Source organism: Motacilla alba, chromosome 1 (assembly GCF_015832195.1).
Source record: "Motacilla alba alba isolate MOTALB_02 chromosome 1, Motacilla_alba_V1.0_pri, whole genome shotgun sequence".
Lineage (NCBI taxonomy): Eukaryota > Metazoa > Chordata > Aves > Passeriformes > Motacillidae > Motacilla > Motacilla alba.
The window spans coordinates 62,468,746-62,485,433 of NC_052016.1; the positions used below are offsets into that span (position 1 = coordinate 62,468,746).

General features: G+C 36.5%; 1 protein-coding gene across 5 annotated transcripts in view; it reads right to left on the bottom strand.

Annotated features, from left to right (window-relative positions):
- FNDC3A (fibronectin type III domain containing 3A) overlaps positions 1-16,688 on the bottom strand; it is a 110,889-nt gene that overhangs the window by 75,802 nt on the left and 18,399 nt on the right. The window contains exons 1-2 of one of the 5 annotated variants that reach the window (XM_038134394.1): positions 6,871-7,481; positions 3,669-3,759 (exon numbers count right to left, since the gene is read on the bottom strand). The exons of 3 other annotated variants lie outside the window; for them this stretch is intronic. In XM_038134394.1, the coding sequence (XP_037990322.1) occupies positions 3,669-3,698 (30 nt within the window). In that variant the 5' untranslated portion in view covers positions 3,699-3,759; positions 6,871-7,481. Of the gene's footprint in view, positions 1-3,668; positions 3,760-6,870; positions 7,482-16,688 lie in introns of those variants that run through there. One more of the 5 variants, XM_038134486.1, reaches the window with a different exon arrangement.

A 16,688-nucleotide genomic window follows, 5' to 3' on the forward strand; every position in this document is an offset into this window, starting at 1 on the left:
ATGGCAGCCAAGGTGCAACAGTGAGACATGCACTGCACAGCAGCAGCAACAGGTCAACTGATAGAGACCAGCACCATTCTGACACTCAGGATGACATCAGATTTTCCCATCTCTGATGACATCCAACTGCCAATCCAAAGGGTGGGGAGACTCACCAACTTCATGCAGTTTAATTAGATCTCAGTCCCCAGAAACAGGAAATAGAATGTCTTTTGTCAATGAACAATTAGCCTACTTGATGCCTGACTGTACTTCATTGACTCCCACTTTCAGCCTTGCTTTTATGTAGTGCATTCACATTTTTATTTTACAACTATTACAAGGTAGGCTGTGTATCCTGCCAAGTGTGCCAAAAGAGATTCTGAATCAGGGTTGAAATTTCAGAAGTTTCAAGAACTGCTGGCTTTAACAGTCTATGTGTTGGGGCAGTCTATGACCAAAAGGGGTTTCTGGACCAACCTTATCACAGTTGAACCCCATGGAGTGATCACAGCTTTGAGAAGGGCATTTCTGACACTCTGCACCTCAGCAGACGTGATTTGAAATAAGAAAAATTAAAGCTATGCATGGAGAGAGATTGGTACCTTTCTGGTCAGAAGAGATAGAACAAAAGACTGACAGTCACTCACAGGAATTCCCCCTTATCTACTTGAAGTCTACAGCACATAATCAAGGATGAAAGAAAATTTCTCTGAAGGAAAATGTAACATGGATTTTCATATGGCATCATGTTCTAGGTAAAAAAAAAAAAAAGAACAATAAATCTATGAGTTGCTTATTTATAGCTCTTTCATCTCATTTGAGGTGCCCTTGTGCAGGCTTGCACACCCCATCAGCCAACATGTTATTTCATGCACCCTGACATCAGTATTTCTGAAAACTAGGGCCTGAGTCTTTCACACTGAATATTCTAGATCTTGACCTCCTTCCTCTTCTGGGCAAAACATTCAAATTGGCTCGAATTAAGAGAAAAGCTTTGTAAAAATCGGATGGTCCAGCCTCTCTTCCTGTGCCTCAGTCTTTTTGTGACAAATTCTGTTGCTTTACTCACAGCACCCAAAGTTCTGCTACCCAAAGGCTGACATGCATTCTACCCTTTGCCTGCTCCTCTAAGGTGACCATGATACTCAGATAAAAACCTCATTTGTGATGAGTCAGTCTCAGTGGGAGGCACCTTTAGCACGGGCACTTTTCAAGGGCTATTTCTCTTACTAAATCAACAAAACACTAACTGAGAACTTCACAATCTTAACAAAATAATGTGAACTTAGGATACTGAAGCCTTGATACAAGTTCTAGAATCATGCAAGCACTTTTAAAGCACAACCAACTATAATGGAACCTAATAAAATTTAAAAGTGTAATTTCTGAATGCTATCAGAATTTTGACAATGTATTTTTGTCTCAAATAATGTTAAGGCATTGCAATTAAGAAATAGGAGCATTAGGTCAACTAGTTCTGTGTCATTTCCAATGTGACTATAAATTGTTTCCTTTAAACAGTTGTTTAATGATGATCCACATGACCTCAATGCAGTTCCTGATGAAAAACAATACAAAATCTCTTTCCAGAGGGTAGCATACAAGTTTACAATATAAGAGTGCAGAGTTCTTGCATAAATAAAAAAGTGGCCACTGAATGTTCAATGGTACTTATTTTTTTCTATATAGGCTACTTTAGAAAATAAATCCAAACCAAATGAGCAACATAGTAAGCTTTGTAGTAGTTTAATTTAATTGCCCGGATTGGCACAACAAAAAGCCTTCTAACAAAACTAATAATGCCATGTATTAGAAAGCTCAGTGTGTATTTCCTGAAACTGCTGTTTGAACTCAGGCAGAAGCTGAAGCCAAGCAAGAACACAGGAAATGACCTGATAGTCTGGGTCAGCAGCCCATCTAGCCAAATACTTTGACTCTAATATACCAACTGAGAAGCTATTTAAGGAGAGTGTGTGAGCCAGGCCACTTTCTGCAGTCCGTCTCTCCTACTGTCCATATGTTTGCCTAAACTCTTGGAGTTCACTTTCAATCTGAATTGCCTCCACAACCTCCTATGGCAGTAAGTTCCTGAAATTTCCTTTTTAGACATTTTAAAACCATCTCCTACTAATTACGTGTTCCCTAGCTTCTCTGCTATGGGATTTGCTGAAAAACAGCTCTAAATAAATTTCATCCACCTCCTTCAATATTTTTAAGTCTTGGCAATTCCCATCTCCTTGTACCCAGTCTGCAAACCAAGGGGTTTTAATATTCCTGATCTCTCCTGGGAGAACTGCTACCCTGCCTTGACCACATTAGTGATACCTAAAGCCACATTTACATTAGCAAAGTAAGAAGTACTGGGGAACATTCCCAGATGCTGGAACAGTCACCTGCAATAATGAACATGTTATAGTAATCCTGAGCATAACACAGTTCATACAGAACTGAGAAGTGTTCCTGAGATCACTCTTACCACGCAGTTTACAAGAAAAGATTTACTAAAACTGACTTGTTTCACGACACAGTCTCAGTCTCCACGAACATTCAGAGCACATTTAAAGTACTAACATGTAAACAATTACTGACAGTATCCTGAAGAAGCACAACAATATTATGCCTTTTTGAAGGACTAAATAAGGGACACACTCTAGACTGGTTTTGAAAATCTATTCTTCACCTTAAATCACAATTCGAGCTTGGCAGATGTGGCAAATAGATTTTTAGAATACAATAATTCTCTCCCTAAAGAATTCCAAATTGAATATAATTTTATTGCAACTCAAGTAGTATAATCACATCCTACAGAGATATGTAACATTGACTTGCACATACTACCATTATCAGATATAATTATTTTTAAATTATTATATCTTAAGATCTCATATAGGATTTATTACTACATCAGTGTGAGCAGGAGGGAAAGTATTTAGATCTTGCATCTAAAGAATCAACGGAAGTACAAATGTTCAAAGAGAAGAATGCTCAATGTTACTTATTTTTATTCAGTAAAACTCTTCATTGTCTGCAAGAGAAAATACAGGATGTTTCTGCAGATTGAAGCAGGAAAGAAGTTTAATGTTCTTTTCAGGTCTTCAGCTTGTTTCTAACACGAAAGAAATGAATTTGATAAAAATGGCTGGAGTCATAAAGAAACCCCTGGAAGAATGCAAGTAACAAAAGGTGGAATGGAAAGCTGTGCAAGGCAGAGCTGCAGCCACCTTGACTCAGCAGGCTGCTCCAAAGAAAGGAATAACTCAAGGCCAAATGTTAACACTTACCTCCATAAAGGTCTAGAAGTAATTTTTATCAGCAAGAAGCAGAGGCTGCGGAAGCCAAAATAAGATCCTTCGAGGTATTTCACTCTGCCAATATGGTCATGGCAGTCTCTTTCAAAAGCAAAACAGCAACAATACAAAATACAGCTGATTTGTATCTTACTAATCTTTGTCACTAGGTATACAGAATACTTTCATAAGCACCCTAAGATTTTGCTCGTGCCGGATGAATACACAGTTAACTTATTTCTTCATTGGAGCACAGTGAGGGCAGAATGGAATTTAAAATACACAGTTAGCTAATCTTGTTTTGGATATGTTTGTTTGCACAATAATTAAGGCCAAAAAGCCCATTAACTCCACTGAAATAACGATTAAAACCAACCCTTCATTCTGTAAGATACGCACTTCTACAAGCTTCTCTACTTGAACGTCCATCCTCCTAACAGAAGTAGTGATGTACCAGGAGACTGACAGGTTTCAAAATAATTTCAGCTACCTGACAGAAAAGAAAGGCAGCATTAGACTTGTGGCACCATCACTAATGTGTATTTACATTGCAACACGAAGGAAAAAGCTTCCCTGGTACTTCCAGTGGAGAAAAAAGTGACTAACTATAAATAGCCTTGCACAATTAATAACTGGTCTCTGTCAGGTGGTTAGTAAGAAAGATAGAAACATAAACCTATGGACATCATTGTGAAATACTAACATCAAAATTGGATTAATTCTGAAAAGCACCCTAGATGAGGTGAAAGACTTGCAGAGCAGAAAAACAAAAACAGATTAGGACTAATCCCTAAGCATTAACATCTTCACTGTTTTAAGGCAACATCTTTCCATAGCAAAAACTGTAAATACAATTAGAAGTCCAAACTATTTCTGTCCTCATGGAAAAAAAAAAAAAGCTGATAAGTAAATGATGAAATAAATCAAAGAGCTCTAAAAGCTGACTTCAAAAGATCTTACAGCAAGTTTATCTTTTGCTCACCATTATACGTGCAAAAGCAGGTCTCAGATAAAATTTAAAAGGCTAAAGAGCAAAGCTTCCTCCCCAAATAAACACACACATACAGCCAATCAAAAACTAGTACCTCAAAATAATTTTGTAATTTCTATCAATTACATACATACAGTGGACCGATAAGGCAAAAGAAATTTTATTTGATAAAAAATCTACATATTCAAAGTATTAATAATGCTCTTAGTTTATTGTTTAGGTTCTAAAAATTTGAATTTAGTCCAAAGTAAAAAAAAAAAACAAACCACCAAAACCCAAAAAAACCCACAACAAAACAACTCAACACCCAAAAAACAAATGATTGTGTTTAGAAGTATACTAAATACTCTTTTACACAGATAAAAACCAAAAAAATCCAGAAGTAAGACATTTGTTAACCTTCTCCTTCACACTGCTCCATAAAGTTATGAGGATCTTCCTAATTTGGAGAATTTTTTGCAGATCAGATTTGAGTATGGTTTATGGAAGACAGTTTAACTTACCCTTACCAAATCATAATGATCTTAAATATTACACATTTTAGAGTCAATGTTCAAAAAATACCTGTATTTGTGACAGGACAGGACTGACTGAAACAGCTTCTGATTCTTCTAAGCCAGCACAAATATCAAAAGAATCAAGTCAGATACAATAAAACTTTGTTTGCAAGTTTGGTATTTACAGCCAAATTTTCAAATCTTTTCTAGCACGTAACAAACTGTGTTGTCAAAAATAAATGCTTTTAAAGCATTAAAAGATTCTCTATCAATAAAAGAAGTTATTAGCTACTGAATGTAAAACATCATTTTAAAAATTAGCTTTCCTAATAATTATAGGTTTATTCCAAAACAGCTAAGTGTTAGCTGAAAAACTGAAACTATAATTTTAGAATTACTGGGATATGGGGGAAAGGTTTTTGAATCTGCAATAAAGAAAAATAAATAATCAAGATTGTTTTGTCTCCAGAATATCTTGGCTCTCAAACCCATCCTTCAGTACCAAGGACTATCAGCTTCCTGAAGGGGAAAAGAAAAAGGTTAATTTTTTAAATCCTGACTGAGACTAAAGATACCAAAATACATGAAACATTTGTGCCATGTGTGAAGCTGGATAAGCCCACATGAGAACTAGCACCCTGTTCTCTCCATAGGTTAGCACTGTCTACAGCCACACAGGCAAGAAAACCAAAGGAATCAGACTGAATTTCAGTGTAAAAGTGCATTTTGAATCCTTCTCTCTCCACAGCCACCTACCACCTCACTCTGAAGGGGAAAGGAGCTGAAAGGGTTACTTTGTATCTTCCTCTAAAAGAAGTTAGATATGCTTTGTGAATTTACATATTTTTCCAGAATGAGTGAAATCTGGGACAAATTTTCCAACCAAGCTAAAAGCCTCTGAACATATATAACTAGAATGCTAATAGATCTACCACTAAATATATCACAACAAACAAACAAACAAAGCAATCCTTTAGAAACAAAGCCAATTCCTAGCCTGGCACAAACATTAAAATACAAAAAAATGCGGGAAGTAAGATGTGAAGGAAAAAGTGGAAGGGGGAGGGAAGCTAGAACATGATACAATAGTTTTAGTCATTATTAATATTAAAGACATAACATGAAGAAGTAAGTTACATTACAAACTGTGGTTAAGGCACACTTAAATGTAACTATATAGTAAGAGACTGCTCCGGTACAACGAGGAAGATTACAAGTTGGAGCAAAACAATATTACTAAAAAGCAGAGTTCTCTTTTTTCCCTCATTCTGGAGTGGTTTGGGGGAATGCATGTGTTTTTTCGGGTTATGAGGAGTTTTGGGGTCTTTTTTGTACAAACAAACTTCCTAAAAAGCAAGAGGGTAAAGTGTTCCAAAATGTTTGCTTGGACATTTAAAGCCATAATTTAAATATAGTAGAATCTCAAACAATTTATATACTAGCAGAAACAATACGATTGTCTGAGATGTTTTACTAGGAAATAGAAGATTGGGGATTTTTTTTTGTTTCGTTTTGTTTATTATTAATCTTAAAACATCTATATTTAGCATTATATGGTTATAGGTGCTGAGTCAGTAGCAAAAGATTGTCAGCAATCACAAATAATGGAAAGACTTCACCAAAATCGTATTTCTAAATGCACTGCTAATACAAATCAACATGAGAAAAAAAAAAAAAAGACAGCAGTGGCTTGTCTAAAAATACTGCAACTGAAATTAGCCCAGCAGTACTCACGAGAAGATTTTTACCCAAAAGGACAAAGGTAGATTAATTCTTGAATATTTTTCAAATTTAGGAAAACATCATAGCTAACACTCTTGGTCATTCTGACTTCAAAAAATGTTAAAACACTAAACCTGTTAAGAGGGTGGTACAGCCAAGCTCTCTGTGAGATGTACACTGTATCTTTAACAATCTGTCTGCAACAAGATTATAAAAGGGTGTATTTCTAGAAAAGACACAACTTCCAGGCAGAGCCACATTTATGCTCTGTCATTAGGGCACGTATTCAGAACAATTACATTTTTCTTCACTAATAGTTGCAAGCAAGATGTTAATTAGTGACATGCTTTATCTCATAACCCATTTCAAAAGCCTTAGCACTTTGACTTACTGTTGCTCGCATCCTTTTATTTCTCTCATTCAACTGGTGCTACCACAGTGACAAAGGATGAAGGAAGATTCAACAGGCACCACTCCGGCTGCTCCAATCTGTTCCATTCACTCAATACTGAGGTAATCTTCGGGGATGTGTGGAACACTGCCCCCCCTCCTGTGAACAGGGCACCTAAACCTGAACGCCACGCAGGAGGATCTCCCTTCACCTTCCTCTATAGCTGTGCATCCACCAAGCATGTGGAGGCAGGATGGGAAAGGTAGGATCAATTAACAATATAGTCAGCAATACCTACCTCAAGCCTTCCTTCCTATCAAATTAGCCAACGTACAGTGAGCTTCCTGCTGTACATGAATGTATCATGTCACCATAGCAACTAAATCAACAAATAGCTGCTGCAGCATCTGCTTCTGGATCATCTAACGTCAGTCAACAGAAGGTTCGGGTTTAAGAGAACAAAGCTTCCAAATATATGCTGTTTTATAACTGCATTTTTAATTTAGCCTCCTGATTCCCAGATAGGCTATACTAACTCAGGATGAACCAACTTCTGACTTTATAATCTGCGATACAGTTTATGACTTCATTTCTCAAGTAAGCCAGAAAGAAGAGAGGAAAAAATACTCTGTAAAAGAATAAAAAGAAACAGCAAAGAAATAATCAACTGCATTCTAATGTACTCCCTCAAACACTGTGCTACTTTATACCATGGATTTACTGAGACATGAAAAGAAAGAAGTGTGTTTCTGAAGTTTGCTTTATAATTTACATATGTCTGCCCTAAATAATACTATAGACAGAAATACCTTTTATTATATATTATTATTAAAGACATTTCAGATAGCTGACAAAGATGGTTTCTTTCTATTAGTCTCCACTTCAGAGCTAAACTGAAAACATCCAGTTTTGTTTTCTGGCAACCTCGCATCTGTGGTTTTTAATCCCAACAACAGCAGGGAATCAGTGACACACCCTCACCTGAAGAAAGACAGTTACACGGAGAAAAACACACATCTCTCTCTTCCTGTGAGAAATTACTTCAAATACCACTTGTGCACCACTGGTTTAAGTCCTAACCCATAGGCAGACAAGATATAGAAAACTGCTTTGAAATTGTCTTGGTATTCAGAATGCAACAACATGAGATTACAGATTAAATGTCATCTAAGGTATAAAAAAATTCTAACATTACTAAAATCTAATGTCTTCAAATGTAGTAAGTAAGTGTACAAAGACACAGACACTTTTATGTAAAAGCTACAGCCTACTTAAAATAAAAAGTAACTTTCCTTTCTTTTAACTTCAAGTCATATTCCTAACATTTGATCAGCATGAAATTATTTACCAAGTAAAAGCTTTCTAGGCAAAAAGTATCGGTTATTCATGTCCAGTATTATTTTATTATTAAAAACGCCTACTTTTAGTTTTCAAAGCAGATGTTTTTCCACCCATCTTTTGTTACAATGAAAATTATTACATCTAGGTTGGCTCCACAGAGTGTGGTCCAGTGAGCAAAGAAAACTAGATGCAGACTCAAGATACTAATGCTGCCGTGGCTCCCATACTGACTTACTGCGATTTGTGCCTTTGTCACCTCACCTATGCCAGAGTTCCCATTTGTAGGGCTAGTCCAACAGCATTTGTAAGCTCCTACATCTACTGGATCAAAAAATACTGCAAGACTTGAGTGTTTTTATTCATTAGTAGCACAGAAATTGCCAGATGGAATCACATCTGTGGTCGAGCTAAGGTGATGTCAGTTACAAACACAGCACAAGTTGTTTTTCCATTGACTGTATGTTCAAAATCTGCTGCTTATATCATAACAAGGCTAATGAGGCTATGAAGTATTCTTTTCCATAATCAAGCCCACTATCCTTTAAAAAACATATTAAATGGAAAAATGCAAAAGATCTATGTAACAGGCCTTACAGAGAGTATATGATTATTAAATAGGAACTCCTGACATCAGTAATAAAAGCTAAATTAAAACAGTATCTTAAATTGTTTTAAATTGCCAAAGGCTTATGAATTTAATGGTCACGAAGTGTTACTTCCAAGTATTTCATTCTTGAAGTCATCTTTCAAAAGACCCTTCTGCCTCTCATCTTCTTTTAAACTTACTAAAAGCTTTCTCTCTCCACATGTACATTGGCTACTAACCAATAAAGAATTTTGAAAACTCTAGATTAAGCTTTGTACCACACCAATTCATAGCAGACTCAGCACACAACATTTCTGTGTTATCTATGAGGAAATGTTAGAATTTTCTTTTTTACCTTAAATGATCTTCTGGTTTTAGTAGCAATGAGACAAAAACAGGCTTCCCATCATTATTTATGGAAGTGCCCTATAGACTTTGATCTTTGTCCAAGTGACGTGACGCAACAATCTTAAACACCAAAGTTCTGAATCTATTTTCCACTGTATTTTTTTGAGCAAATTCCAGTTTACAGTTTCCCATCACTAGACAATGCTCTACCCTAGCATCTGCTAGTACTGATTATAAGGATCTAACTGCTCTAGATATGGAGCTTAAAACTTTCCTAATGAAGAAGAGTAAAGATATGGGCAGTAAAGGGCATTAACAAATCTTGGATTTCAGGGTGAGGGAGGAAAGCCATACAGATTTAATTGTCACATAATATGTAGCAATACCAATTTACATGCTTAGGATTTTGAAAAAAAAAAATACAATCCAAACGATTTCAGCTTACACAGATAGTAGCTGTATATTTGGAAAAAAGTGAGTGAAAGAAGCCATCTTTCCAGTGACATGCTTCTAAGACCTGTATTTTCAGAGGGCAGACCAAGCAATTCTGCATCATTTTTCTAAAAGGCAGCTGACAAATAATAAAATCAGTAAACATTTAATCTTTAACTACTGCTACAAGATACTGTTAGCACCACTGGTTGCCCTAAGATAACAGAATATCCCTAGGAGCAGCTGGAAACAGGGAGATTGGAAAGATGAGACTGTTCATTGGCACTGACATTCAAAAACTATAGATGTCAATAAACTTTCATTGCTCTTTGTAGAAAGACAGGCTGGAAAGATCCAAGAATTGGTGATTTCGTTTTTCCTAGAAAACAAATTTATTCATGAAAAGTTTTGAAAATTCTTACTGTACTTGTGTTTCTCCCCCTTCTTTTCACATAGATGATCAGCTCACAAAGGTGACCACTGAGAAGGGGAGGCAAAGATGATTTCTAGCCTTGTTTTGTGAAAATACAAAGTTTTTTGAGAAGAACCAGTAAAAGATAAATGTTAAATTCTGAATTGAATGTCAATGATAAACGTTCGAGACTTGTTAGTGTCCACATATAACAGTGCCAATCAGCGAACATTCCACAAGTGTCTGTCTTATTCTTTAGTATTAAGAAATAATTACAATTTTGATCAACTTGCTTCTTCTCTGTCTCTTCTCTTTTACATTCTCAGTTCTCACAGCTTGCCTAAGCAAAGTTTTATTTGCCTCATTTACAGCAAACCTAGTCTGTCTCATTAGCATTTACACAGTCTGTGGTTAGCAGATAGTGCACAGAAAATTTGCTGCTTAGAATAATACCACTATTATATCTTTAAATCAGCAAAAGTATAAACATAAGGATAACAGCAATGTTTCAAGGAATCTGGATAATGCAACAGACAAACATTTGGGCTTCAAAGTTTTAAGCTAATCCATGTTTACAGGGAATTAGAAGGAAGCAGTGTTAGGGCAGTCACTGAACTCTGGAACTTTCTGAGGCATCTGGTCACGGCCCGTGGTTAGACACATCAACCTCTAAAACTAAAAACTGTAATACTTCAATCAGATCACTTTCACTTCATAATTTCCTGTTTGAAGCCCCTAGGAATTCAGTTTCACGATGCTAAGTGCAAGTAGTTGAGAAACAGAGCTCACACTGCACAGCAAACAGGTAGCAAGAGCTAATGAAGGTTTCAGCTAATACTCCACAGGGGCTGTCCCTTCAGGAGGCATCCTCCCTGATCAATCTGCCTATTTGCAACAGTCCAACTGTATTATGGACTAGAAGAGAATTTTATATTTCCCAACATTGCTTCTGACAGCTCAGATTCCTGTTTGCTGATATAGCAAGTTAAAAGCCCATAATATTTAAGGCTGATGGATGTGTTAAACTTTTTACCCTAAGTACAGTATAAAAGGAAGCGCCAAAGGAAGAACAGTGTTTTCTAGTTATTAAAAAGAGCATTTACTTAAAAAAAAGAAATCAAATGTTTAGAATTTCAATATCACTTCTAAAGAAGCCTTTTTTACCCTGAAAATATCCCATATACACAGTTTTGTGTAAATATGGGCACCACTTTATATCAAAACAGACTGAAAATACAAACTTGAGCTGGAAGAGAAATTAAAAAGATATATCTCAATTAGATCAGATTGGAATGACTTAGTCAGTAATGGACCAAGGGCTTGGTGGAAGAAATCTCTACAACCCCAATCCTTTCCCATGTATTTTATTCTCTACTTCAAAAAGAGAGGGATAAAAAACAAAGCCAACTGCCATTTTTTGCTACAATATGTAAACTATAGTCTGAGTCTATCTGTTTCTAGAGAATGTCATTCTGCCTGCTCTATAAAGTGCATAATTCTGTAACATGCAGAGGGCTCACAGACTTTACCCACTTATGGCAAAGTCTCAATCTCTAGGGAATAGAATATGACAGACTGCTTTAGTGGGAAGGGACCTATGATGATCAACTAGTTCAACTGCCTGACTGGTTGACAGCTAACCAAGTTGATGTTAAGGGCATTGTCCAAATGCCTCTTAAAATACATACAGATTTGGGACTTTCTCCACAACTCTAGAAAGCCTATTCCAGCATTTGACCACCATCTCAGTAAAGAAATGCTTCCTAGGGAAAAAACAGGTTTCAGCTAGCAGAGGATGCACCTCAGATAACTTATTTGCTAAGAGTGTAATTCTCACATATTTTAAGAGTGGACTTGAGGAAGCATGGGTAAGCACTTGGGGTGACTGTGTAGCTCCCAGAGTCTGGCATTCAGGTCATGGCTCACTCAGCATTAAGTGCCCCATGTCACAGAGGAGGGGAATGATGGGGCCATGCCTGGGTCCCAGTGATGCACTGTTCAGGCATCACTATACCCTTCCAAACCTTATTGACTGATGAGCACACGGACCCAGCAACCAGACTCATTTGCAACAGACTGCACAGAAAAACCAAGCTACCTCAATACTTATAGCTCCAGGCAACTTGCACCTTCTCACCTCATAAAAAGAGAGAGAGAGAACAAAAAAGTACAGATCTTTAGTCACCTTCGTACACCATGAAAGGCATCATCTTCTGGACATGCTTATTTCTCCCCATTGACTATATTAGCAACCTACAGTGACTAACTGACTGTAGATTCAATTTTCATGTGTCATCCAATTCTCCCAAATGTCAGTTTCTGAACAGTTTAATTCAACAGGGGCTGAATGCCTCAAGTATCTTGGGAGGAATCCACTGTATCAGAGACCAAATTAATCTAGGATTCATATCATGCACATGAAAACAGACATTTTAGAGAGAAAGGATGATTACTGAAAAGTTTTATGAGGATGCTTCATTCCACGAATTTTCATACCAAATAGAAACAGAAAAGGCTATGAACTACACAGCCTTCACTCTTGTTTCTACAATTATCTTCAAACAGAAAATATTAAAATAAACATATCTGAATGGTAGCATAAATTGTGCAATAAATCTGGTGCCGCTTTCTTCTCAACAAAAGCAGTGGTGTATTCATACATTATTATATATCAAAGAATTTTGAATCCTCACTTTCTGCTGAGGGTGATGGCTTCTTCTAGGAAATTTAAAGCAAGTTTTCAATGCACCTGCAATCAAGGATACAATTTAAAAATAAATTGGAAAAAAAATCTGATCTCTAAGGAAAAAAAAAGGACACTTAACTAAGAAAAACTTCACCCTTCCTAACTAAAAAACATTATTAAGCCAGATAGAGGAAGTCTCTACTAAACCTGTGCCCTCAAAACTCACATATTTTTAGCTTTTTTGTGATTTTTTTTTTAATCATAGCCAACAACCAGTTAAAAACTTCCATGGAAAAGATTTAACTATATATGTCTCATATAAGTTTGATTATGTATTTTTCAGTGATGGTTGCTACACAGAAGTACTAATCAATCCTGGGGAAAAATGCAGCTTGATAATGAGGTTCCATAAGCTGGCACAGAAGCATTGCATGCCTGAGAGTTCCAATGGTTCCACTGAACACACTTCTGCTGCGCTTCAGTGCCATGAAGTCACTGAACAATGGAAGAATAATTGTCAACTAAAACAAACTTCAATGAACCTCCAAAATGAGAAATTAGACATATCTGCTAATTCAATAGAGCCAAAGGGGAAGTACAAAAAAACCAAACAACTAGAAGACAAAAAGGACAGAAGCAGCCATGCACATACTCTATTCTGTGAAATCAAAGCACAGATAAAATAAAGGAAAAGAGCACAATATGGAAAATGATGGAAAGTGAGAACAGTTATAACACTATATGTTGTTAAACAACTTTTAACACGGATTTTTTTTTCTCGTTGAAGAAAAAGATCATGGAACATATTGCCGTTCTAGGCTTGATTTTCAGCAGCAAGGCAAAACCAAAGCAAGCTGGAATTTGATAATGTACCATATGGTTTTCAGAAGCAGAAGTGCCAGAACAAAAACCTAGGAAACTCATTTAGCAATCTAGTCTAGATTTATATTTCCCAACACCATCTTCACCATTATGTTTTGCTGTAATGCCACATATGTAAACAATCTGAAAGCCAAAAAAGGGGATTACTTAATTTGTTTTCTAGCCATCTATTGCTCTGCTGACTGAAGGCATCCTCATATGACAACAGGTTAATAATAACAACTTTGATATTAGGGGTTTAAATATTTAAAGAAGAAATTGGTTTTAGGAACACTAATTTGTAGATTTGATGTTAAATACCTACCTAAACCCACACACAATATACACACACACTACACATACATATATACAGAGTGGAATTTTTGGAAAACTCACCAAAACATCTAAATTTCTCAAAAAAATTTGGAAGATAAGCATCCAGCCTCCCAAGCTAGAAGTGTTACTTTACCCCTGTACCTTGCCAAGAAATAAAGTCAACTAAAGGTCAAACACTACGTCCCATTCCCCAGAGAAAAGGAAATGGTTAACAAGTACTGGGCTACTTTGAGAGTGCTATCTATATTTTCTGGACACATAGGTCATACAGGAATGTCTCACTTTGCAACTGCTAGCTTTAGTGGGAGGGTGCTGTGTGAGGGTCCAGAACTCCTTGGCTGCCGCATACTTGTGTCAGCAATTTACTGATTTGTTTTGGAATAGCACTGGGTGCTGTAGCAACTTTCCAAAACAATTTAACCTAAGTGTGTTAAAGTAGTTTGAACTCTTGCCTCTTCTTTTCCTCTCCTTCCACCAAATCAGGACTCACATAATCAAGCACATCCTTCCTGTCCAGCCTCAGCAATAAACACTAAAGCATCACTGCACTAGTTACCCTTATGTGAAAAACCCTCAAGCACTTCTGTCCTCTCACCATGTCTTCCCAGTTTCACTTGGTTTCTATCAACTTCTATAGATCTGCTTCATTCTCCATCCACAACCTCACTCACCATCAAGAGCATAAGAAGTACATTATCCCCTCATGCTGAACACAGTGATAGGAAGGTGTAAAATCAAGCAGTACTTCTGTGCTTAACGGAGAAGGAGGAGCCAGCAGGCTTGGTCTCTGCTTTTTCTTTTCACTGGTTTTATCCTAGGAAACTAACAGTAGTCTCTTGTTCTGTGGGACAGAGAACCAGGCCATCTCCCACAACAGCACTGAATGACATACAAACATCCACACAGTTTAAGTTCCCCATGTTTTCTGACTGAACACTCACACATTCCTCTAACTTCGTGGATTGTTTTGTTTTAAAACATGGTGGAAAGTTACAGCTTTAACCTGATCAGACACTTCCGCTGTTTGAAGCATATGACCTTTCATCTTAACATGTTCAAATATTTGTGCTGCTATTTCACATTTACACTGCTAGCAGAACTTCAAGTATTTGAAATAGATTATCTTGAAGATATGAACTGTTCCAGAAAAGTATGGAATGGTCTGTATCCGTCTGGTAACTAAGTCATGCAGTATAAACAATCCAAGTCACTATAATTACAAGAGTTAATTCTGGTAAAATATAAGAAGGGGTAAATTGATTTTAAAAATCTTCAGATGTTTTACAGCTGAATAAAAACTTTCAAGTTTAGTAGACAGTTAGCTAGTCTAACACAGAAAATACCAACACAGTAGCAAACCAGTTAAATAAAGAATCTTCTACTGGTTTTCAGAAGCAAAATACCTAAATAACCAATTTTCTACTGGTTTTCAATACCTTTTCAGTCAGGACTGACTAAAACTAATTAGTTCAGCTACAGACCAACTTATACAGTATGAATATAAAGAAAATATACATTTCTTTACACAGACAAAATAGCTCTGAATTTTGATTGCAGGAAAACAAATTTTGTCAGCTCTACAGGTTAAATTATATTTTATGCAATCCAACACCAATGCTGTTACGAAATGGAGAAATACTTTTCATACATCAAGGAAGTTAACCACTAGGAAATGTGTGTACTGTAATTTCAGAAAAATTAGTAACTCCATCATAAAGGCAAAAGTCCTCTTCCTTCTTATAGTTTCAAAGTTCAAGGGAAAACAAAGGAATACAATGAACTAACATTCAAGTTTAAAATATTTTTACAAAAATACTCAACACTACAGTGTTTTGTACTTGAATACATCATACTTTCAAATGCAGTATCTACTCCTTTCATAAGTACCATGTAAAACAAACATACATGATTTTAGGACTGTTTTAAATAAATAAGCAACTGCCTGACCTTTCTGCGGCCTAAGTTTTAACTTGACACACAACACAGTCCCTGCCATTCTGGATTTCCCATATTTCAGATATACAAAGTATTTTCTACCTACTGATGGCTTTCAAATCACCAGAAGCTTCCTGCCACTGAACAAAGGCACTTGCTGACTCTCTATGGATCTTGTATCAGATGCGAAGAACAGAGAACGAAAGTCACAACTTTCATTCAACACTGTGAAACACGGAACAGGAGACAACATTGTGGTGCATAACTGCCAGTTATCATGACATGGGGAAAGAAAAGAAAATTACTTTCTTTATTGATGACCAATTAAAGTTCTCTTTTTTAAAATACATGTGATTGCTACCAGTCCCACTTTAGACAGTAGTCGCAATGAGCTACCTTTTGTTTTAAATGAAAAAGGACAACAACAGCATATTTGTTGCTTTTCCATTAGAAGATTACCACGAACTCCCACAGATTCATTTCTTTGAAGAAATATTTTGCTTGTTTTCCAATTTTAATCTTCCTTGGCAGGAGAAAGAGGCAACATTTTAAACAAAACGTATATCCTAAAGAACATTTAAACTCACATATGACTCAAAATCTTGCATGATTACAGCATAAGCTTGACAAAACAGCCTGAGAGTCTTATCTTTATGGAGGGCAGAACAAGTAACTCAGTATCAACTATGTTTGAAAGGTCATGGTGAACAGGGGAAGTTCCCAAGGACTAGAAGAAAGCAAATGTCAGTGCAATCTTCAAAAAAGAGCAAGGAGGAGGACTCAGGGAGTTAGAAACTGGTCAAGATCACCCTTAGCTCTGGGAAGATGAGTGGACAAAGCTTCCTAGAAGCCATTTCCAAATGCATTAAAGACAAAAAGGT